General features: G+C 33.4%; 1 protein-coding gene across 2 annotated transcripts in view; it reads left to right on the top strand.

Moving 5' to 3' along the window:
* Positions 1–995: 995 nt before the first annotated feature.
* LOC145684345 (uncharacterized) overlaps positions 996–9,321 on the top strand; it is a 46,065-nt gene continuing 37,739 nt past the window's right edge. Inside the window, exon 1 of one of the 2 annotated variants that reach the window (XM_081756555.1) lies at positions 996–1,713. In XM_081756555.1, coding sequence (XP_081612681.1) covers positions 1,355–1,713 — 359 coding nt within the window. In that variant the 5' untranslated portion in view covers positions 996–1,354. The remainder of the gene's footprint in view (positions 1,714–9,321) is intronic. The other variant, XM_081756554.1, reaches the window with a different exon arrangement.

The following is a 9,321-nucleotide window of genomic DNA, read 5'->3' as shown; positions in this document are numbered from 1 at the left end:
AATATGTATTATAATTACATAAAGCAAAATATCTAAATCAAAAACCTGGTTTAAACCCCAAAAAAGCCTGGCTTACACTGCCCCCCCAAAACGGGTTTTTGGCATTTTCAGAAACAACCATGGTTCTTGCCAGCTCTGCTTACTTTTGTATATAGGAGGTTAAAATGTGTTTATTATATACATTGGTTAATCCTTTGGAATTCATAATGTAAAAATGTTGAAGTAAAATTGTTTAAAATATCTTTTCGAAATTCATGGTTTACTTTCGAGGTTTTATATTATTATCGGCATCAACCACTAATTAAATGACTTTCTGTGTTATAGAGAAGCGAAACAAAGCTGCTTTATCGATTTAAAGCAGAATTTTGAAAAAAGCCCAAAATTTCCCAAGCAAAAAAGCAAAGCAGAAAAAACCGAGTTTTTTCCAAAAAAGCCGGTTTTTTTCCAAAAAAGCCGGTTTTTTTCCGAGCCCTTGCATCTCTATCCAGGGGTCAGGGAAATCTGGAACTTTCGTCATGGAAAGTCAGGGAAAAGTCAGAGATTTTTTCTCCAAATTGTGTGGACACCCTGTTTACATTTCCAAATGAAACTATATAAATTAGGGCGTCACGTCAAAAAAGTGGGAGGCAACTGCCCCCTCTTGCCCCCCTAATCGCCGCCCATGCATAAAGTGTTGAAGGAAAACTAGTTTTTCTCTCGATAAACTGGTAAAGAATTAAGCTTCTATCTTGTTTCCTATGCAGATTATTAAATATAGCTTTAGCTGTAAATGTTCATGTTAGCTTTTTTAATTATAATAATAAAGCTTATATTGAGACTAGAAACAAAAGATACAATAATTCAATGACAAAAACGATAATTTTAATTGCTACGTACGATAATATATTCTGATCATGTTGGCAACACCGACGTGATCTGTTTAACTTTTTTTTACTTTTTTACTTTTAATTTTTTTTCTTTTTTGCAGGAAGCAAACTTCCGAAGAGAAGGAAGGAAAATACCTTGAACCTAAACCTGAACCGTGTCACGATGTGGGAGGTGGTAACACATCTCATCCTATACTTATCTACTCTATATTTTAAATCTTTTTTTACTAATACGCTTTTGTTAATTTATTATACGCTTAATACACTCAATAACTGTCCAATGAGCTACCAGGTGCATTAAACTGGCGAAGAAGAAGAACCAATTGTTTCATAAATCAATTATTCTGAATGTTATTAAAACCTGATCCTATGTTTGATTGGAAGTTGCTTGTGTGAACTTTCTTGTAAATCATTTCATTAACACTGGCTGCATAAAATATAAGGAAGTACAAGAATAGTGTCAAATTCTTATTAAATTTGAAATCATAATGGCTGGTGAGGCGTCTGTTAAGTTGGAGTTGATATGCAAAGAAGAAATCGATTATGACTTACCTCAGGAAGATCCACTGGAAGGGAAAGGGTGGACATACGAACTGATGACTGACAACAAAGAACTAATATTATCTACAACGGAAGAAGATCAAACAATGGACATGGATGGTGCTAAGTATTCTTTGGATGTGGAAATAAACGTTGATAGGGTGAAATCAAAATTTGCAGTAGAACAAGAATCTGCATTTAAAAGTAATATAGATACGCTAAAAGAAATAGTGGATCAAGAGTCTTGTACGTCGTACTCTAACGACTCCCAACAATTAACAAGATTAAGTTCAGTTCGGCAAGAAAGGTAATGTTGAATTTTTCATATAGTAATTGGCTCAGATTGGTAATACGGTTACATGGGTTCAGAAAGTTTATAGGTTAAGAACAATACTTCACAAGAAATATTTAGGTATGGGAGATACCTCGAACGTAAATTAATACCGGTAACCTACAATTTGGAAATAGCATGGCACATATAGACTAGCTGTAGGCTATACCAATTAATAGTAATAATAATAATAAAATCGATACCACCTATATAAATCTTATATAGTTCGTATCTTAATGAAATAATGATTATTATATATTACACATTTCTCATCAATTCTAGTATATGTTTATAATATGGGTGTTTAATTTATATAGAGGACGATAGTGTTTAATTTATAGTGTTCGACGATAGTGTTTAATTTATATAGAGGATTGTGTAAAATAAGAGATCGCGAGAATGAAATTTATCCCAAAATTTTCCAAGTTTAAACGTGAAAGGTGTTATACTTGAACAACAATTATGGTCGTTTGTGCTTTTACTCAGGATTTAGCTAGAATGAGTCTAGCCTCACTTTTCCGGAGGGACATTAACAAAATACAAGATGAAAGAGAATTCCGACAAACAGTGGATGTTCATTAATTGTATAGGTCCACACCGCTACTCATTTCATAATGTAGAAGCCCATAACTGTACATTTCATACCGGTACCCATTTCTTTTTAAGGAAGTCGACTTTTTATATTTTCAGCAATCATTTCTAGGGTATGGAACTTCCATTTCTCTCTACAGGTTCACTTTAGGGGCTTATTGCACGTACACGATATAAGAATTATTGTACAATCAACACTAACCAACATGTGCTAGATACCCGATAAAAGAACAAGATTGCTATGTAACTTAGGGCAGAGCGCAGGATGTTGGTCCGTCTAGAACCAAAGGGATTGGTCGGTTAGGATGAGATAAGTCAAAGAAGATAAGTTTACACGTAAACGAGGATAGCAGGAGACACTGTATATAGCATAAACTTACATATCATACGTGTTGAGTATGTATTAGCACGTTCCTAAATCTATTATTGGTAACATCCTGAAATGCTGTCATTCCTTGCATATTTGTGTTCTAAAGTAATACAATAGGAACGTACATTTCTTAACTCTCAAATATTTTTCCAGTTTCGTGTCATGATTTAGCACTTTGAATTTTGATAGTTGATTTCGCTTACAGTGGTTATTAGCTACTTTGTGTGCGAATCCGTACATAACATGCATACTACGGTGTTATTTAAAATGCTATTACGAATTTGTTCTGTAACTTTTACAGTAAATCTCGACTAGTTAATGTTTGCCTATTGGTTGATCTTGCATACAAATTGACATCGTATAGTTTCTATACTTCAAAGTAATTTTATGCATGACATCATATTTTTGAAGAAATGGTCGGCTATATATCATTATTTGGTTTACCTGAAGTGGGGAAAAGGAAGTGTTAAAGAAGATGTTAAAAATTTACTCTCTCTGTCTCTCTCTCATCACGTTTGAAGGATGATGCTCGGTTCGTCTGCAAGTTAACATACACGTAAGTTTAACGGTATGAAGAAGAGTGCTATAGATGTGAAAGACCCCAAATTATTAGGAAGAGTAGAGATGGGAAAATAATCAAATAGGGGGGCGGTATCAGTATCGAATCCACAGTCGTCAGGCGCAGTTAGTGCTGCTCATTGGTATTTATTTTGCTCATTTTTTATAATAATAGTTATTATTATAATTATGATTAGGAATGGCAATTGTACCAGCAATAGACATGGATATCGCAAGAATGTTGCTCTTGTTATTTATTCTCATAAGTTCTTTACTTCAATATATTGAAATAACCATCGTTCAAATATCGGCTGCTACAAGTCACTTTTTACTCTCAAAACAAAATATTTTGTTATTAATAATTGTTCTTCTTTCTTTCTTTCTTTTTTTTCATTTCTCGTAGATTATCTTAAATTTTTTTGACCAGTAGTTAGTGGAAGCTAGGTTTGTTCAAATATGTTCACACTTGTGTCTCTTTCTTTGACTGCGTGGATTATTCCTGTAGCCGTAATGTGGTCTTTAATGGGTTTTACCGTGTATAGTACGTAGATTTTTACGTACTAATTTACGACATCTTGATTTAGTTTCGCGTTTTTGCACAGTAAATACAATGGACAAACCAATACTTGCATGGTTAACTCTTTGACATCTGGGATGAATAGTCGGAGGTTGAAGTCGTCAGGTGAAATATTTTCATTTTTAAATGTTTCTGTATCTTCACATATATTATTAATATTTGTTTTCTTGCATTTCTCGTATGTTATCTTAGATAATTTGTTCATCGATAAGGGTAGATTAAATTAGGTTTTGTTTTATATGTTTACACTTTCGTATCCTTTGTTCAAAATGAATTTCTATATGCTCGAATTTATTAATAATTATTTATTTATTTGAATGTTGGTGGTCATGGGTTAGCGGTGATTAGGTAAGGTTATGTTTGCAGAAAATATAGAACGATGCCATAACACTATTTGTTTACACAGTAATGCGTTATTTTTACTTTATTCAGAAAACTACTTCGAATGTGTATTTTGTAGCAAAAGATTTTACTCACTGTTGGTGCCGGTGGTATCAGTTTTCTGGACGCACACGTTGTGTTCAATCACGTATTTGGTCACTCATTATGTATTAGCACCTGTTTTAAAAATGGCCTATGGATTATTATCCTGATAAAAAAAATAGAAAGCCTGTTAAAAAGAAAATAGTATTAAAATTGTGTTTGCTTTATTTGAACATGCGCAAATTTTTACACTACATTTTATAACAGGCATACCAAAACTCGTTTCGTATCTGGCATAATATCAGTACTATTTGTTTTAACCATATACATAGGTCTCAATGGTATGCTCTTTTTCATAACGTAGATGAATACAAACGCAGGCTTTTTTACTAAAACTATGTCGTGTGTAAGTGACGGCAGTTTTCTAGAACGGATCTGCTCATGCGTCCGTCTGTGAACAGGTATCAGAGCAAAATGGTTAAAAAGAAAATATTGAGAAACGTTTTCTTGCAATTGGTTCAACCTCAAAATAATAGGTTCCGTCATCCTATTTAACTCTCTTTTCAAACTTGAATTGGCTCAAATTAACTATTTCCAATTTCAGCGTTTATCGGTATAGAACGAATATTGTAATATAGCGAGAAGTATTTGTTTCCAAACGATTCAGCGTCTTAACACAACTTTCACGACTATCCAATGTACTTTACTGAAAACGAAGATAGTTCAAATTTAGTATTCCGTCCAGTTTCGAAAGTGATTTCCATATAGAATATACGGTCACGATGCTGTTTCTTATAGATATTTCAACGTTCCTCGAATAGATTCAATTTCGCCCGTTAACCCTCTACTCAAACAGAAATATCTTCAGACTAGCCATTAGTTTCAGACTTAACGAACGAAACCATAAAACGAAACGGTATCCGATAACGAGAAGTGATTGTTTGCAAATGATCCTGTGTCTATACACAACACATAATGACTGTCTTCAACGCTCTGCTAAAACGGCAGTTTATCAAGTTCTCTATTACTAATACCGCTTCCAACGTTTATTGCCGTAGAATGAAAACGGTAACAGGGAAGGAAAAACGTTTTGCTGCAAAGAATTCAGCATCTCAAAACAGCATACCGCTACTTTCTTGGACATTACTAGTATTTCTGGTTTCAAAAATTATTTCCGAAGAATGAACACTAAAACTATCTGGAAGCGACTGTTTGCACTGGACGAACATCACAAGCATACCCTCCAACTTCTCCGTTGAAATATTATTCAAACCAAACCTGGATAATACTAGCCACTTCCGGTTTGAACTTCTTTGCTAGAGAACGGAAACATAGTAAGCAAACTTTTTTCAACAAACAATTGAGCGTCAAACATAACGTGACTCTTGGAAACGCTCTACCAAAAGTGGAAGTGGCTCAAATTTAATATCAAGTTTTCGATACTTATTTCTATATGTATATCGCGGTAAGAATTATTGAGTTACGTTTCTACAATCAGCTGAGCGTTCTAAGATAAAGTTCCACATTTTCTACTTACCCCTATTCAAAGCTCAGCGATCGAAATTAACCATTTGTGTTGTTAATATTTTTAATCATGGGGAGGAAACGGTAACAGACAGTAACAAACTGCTTTTACAACCGATTCAGGGTTTGGAGTAAACATATAACAACACACAGCATTTTACAAAAATCTCAAGTTGTTCATTTTGGGAAGTTTCTAAACAGATAATTTCAATACTGATATATGTAGAGTAAGGACGATAAGAGATATTGAGATACAATTTTATACAATCGATTAAGCTCCTCAAGAATAGGTCCATCTCCTCCGTTAACTGTCTGTTCTAACCGTAAGTATTTCAAATAAGCTATTTCCGGTTTCAACGTTTATCCCTACAGAACGGAAAAGGTAACAGATTGCGAAAGGCGGATTTCTGCAAACAATTCAATGTTTAAATTGAAAGTATCGTGATTACCTACAGAACTCTACCAGAAACGAACATCGTTCAAGTTTACTATTACATCCGGTTTCAAGATATTTTTCAACATTATTGCCACAGAACAAAAAAAGATGGCATATAACCAGAATCAATTATTGCTCCATTGTAATTCAATTCAAACTGGAAGTAGTTAGAATGAACCATTTCTGGTTTCGATGTTCATCGTCACAAAACAAACACGGTGAGATAGTAAGAAGCGTTTTAGCATCTAACACGTTTTAACATATCTCTACTATTCGCAGCACTATATCAGAACCGCAAGTGCTTGAAACTTACTATTACTTTCGATATCAATACTGATGTCCGTGAAGCGAAAATGGTAAGATGTATTGAGATATGGTCTCCTAGAATCGTGTCAGCTTGCCTGTCATTCTCGTTGAAGCTCTATTCAAACCGGAAGTGGTTAAAAATTCTCCTACTCCGGTTTCAGCATTTGTCGTGAAAAACGAAAATTGTAACAGGTATCGAGGAGCTTTTTTTTTTTTTTTTTTTAAGTGATTGGTACTCCTGTTATGTGATTTTCATAGAAAACACTGAATAAAATGTCGAGAAGCTCTGCGATCGGATAGGCGTCCCAACGTACGTTCTACCTCGTTCCTTACCTTTCTGTTCAAAGTGGAAGTGCTTCAAATTAACGATTTTTTCTATTTTTATCTCTATAGAAGTAAAAAAGTAACGGATGGCAAGTAATAGCTTTTTGAGATGGATCGTGCGGACAGATTCTATCTTCGATTTTGTAACTCTATGGAACCCGGTAGTTACAGATGTACTACTTCAAGATTCAGTATTGAATTTGCATATTTTGGAAGACTTAGTTTCACACTGTGAAACCATATTCACTTGTTTAACTTGGGTATGTGTAACATCGTTACTACACCCCACCAGATTGATACTGTTAGTCATACATAAACAGTTGTATCTATGGAACAGATATTTGGCAGAAGTTATGTAAGTGGTTAAAAAAAAGTGTGTCGCTCTCAAGTTTGTCTTTCACTGCCATTAATTTAAACCTTTATCCTTATTTGAAATATTATCCTAGTCCAAAGTAATACTGTTATTTTGTTCTTCTTTCATCATGCTTTAACCACGACAAGTTTTTACCATTCTGATATTTACGTTTGTTTTTCATACATTCCGCTAACACCCTATCACTTATTCGTAAACGCAAATATTGTACAAATTTTGTAACGTTTTGAACTTGATCATGATAGTTGTCTTAGTGTAAAAAATGTTTCTGTGAGATTATTAAACACTTCTTTATTTCCTTATTTTCATTTGTATGGAATATCTTCCCCGCTTTGGTATATTATGATATATATTTTAGTGCACGAATAATTATGTGAATAAAGTTTCGCCCGTTTTTACACTTTAATGGATATGTGTGTCCCCAAAGTTTACAAGTTTGTAAAATTCTAAGGGTAAATACCAGTAATATTACGTTGTAGGAGAAATTTGCTTTAAATGTATAATATTTTATATAATTGTTTGTTGGTGCTGTAGTCTAAGGAATTAATTTCGTTGTTAGAATAGGCCTAACACGCAGCTACAGTTTTACTTGCAATGGATCAGCAAGGAGAACATGTGTTGATTTGATTTACAAAATGTTATCTAAACTGTTACCAATTCTTAAGAAATACCAAATTGAGAAAATTATGATTTTCTCTTCTATCTCATTTTCAATTAAACTTTATTGTCAAAAGTCCAGGGTATCCAATTATATACCTTTCCACCCGGACAATTTTTTTAATTTCAAAAAAGAGAAATTTAAAAAAAGAAAACCTCTTTTCTTAATCTGGTATGATCTACTTATCCTTATAAATATGATTTTGTTTTTCCTTTAAGCTAGTAGCTTTCAGAAAAATTAACTTGCCCAATTGTGCATGTTCGGCCGATACTACATATATTGGTGATTCCATCTACCTGTAGAATTGTGTATGTCAGGTGTGAAAGGGTTAAATGTGGTAATTAGCACGCACGAAAAATTAGCACGCCAATTTTGAATAACTTACTTAGCGCGAGATGAACGAAAAGAAAGCTTACGTCGCTATATATAATTAACATTTACAATAGTAAAACATCACATATTTTTACACAAATAATGAAATCGATATATCTATGATAGGCGGATCACGTCACATGCAACAGTAATACGCATGGGAACTGTAAAATTCTTGTGAAGTGTTGGTATATCAAAAACGATAAGATAATATTATACAGTACGACACTCTAAGAATGAGTGATAATAATCCAAGTTGGAATGGTTTAGTGCAAAATGATATCCAGTTGAGAAGTTAAATTTGTGACCTGTGCGATTTCAGGTTTTGTTAATCACTGGTGAATGAGTTTCGTATATTACTGAATGTGCACTACAGTTTAAAGTGAAGTATATATTTTATTTTCTTGAGCTTTTAGTATGTGCTGCTCAAAGTACACAGTTAAAATTACTATGAAATCTTCAAATGAAGGTCACGTCTGTTGCCAGTAATTACATCTTTCGGCCTTCATTATTAATTTTGCGAACGTGTGCTCAGTACATTTTAGAGCCTTGTAACCAGCGAAACACAAACCTGATCACCAGGATGCGACGTCTGCAACAAAATGTGCAGAAAACCAATGCTTAACTCCAACTTTGAAATTTTACAGATCATTCAGTATATACAACCGAGAGCAAGCTTATGCTTATTATCCCTTGTTCTTGATGTGTGTAGGATCTCGATCTTAATTCTTACTTTAATGAGATGTGGACCAGTTTGAGGACGCATTTTTGCAAAGAAAATGGATTTTGACTGAGATGATATAAATGAAATGTATACTTTCTTCTTAACGCGTTGGTAAAATCGGCAAATGTTTTCATAAGACTCTATTTTATATGTAAATTATTTATTTATTTATTTATTTTTTATTTTTTTTTTATTTTTTATTTATTTTTTTTTTTTTTTTTGTAGTTTTTACGTTGTAAGGGTTTATAAATTTCCAGTGTTCGTGACAACATTAGGCACATAATAATTATGTAATTTTTATTCCATCAGATTTAAAGAAGGTATATTACGTATCACGCCATTAAAACA

Source organism: Thermobia domestica, chromosome 4 (genome assembly GCF_964235325.1).
Source record: "Thermobia domestica chromosome 4, izTheDome1.hap1.1, whole genome shotgun sequence".
Lineage (NCBI taxonomy): Eukaryota > Metazoa > Arthropoda > Insecta > Zygentoma > Lepismatidae > Thermobia > Thermobia domestica.
This window is presented reverse-complemented; position numbering and strand designations above follow the sequence as displayed.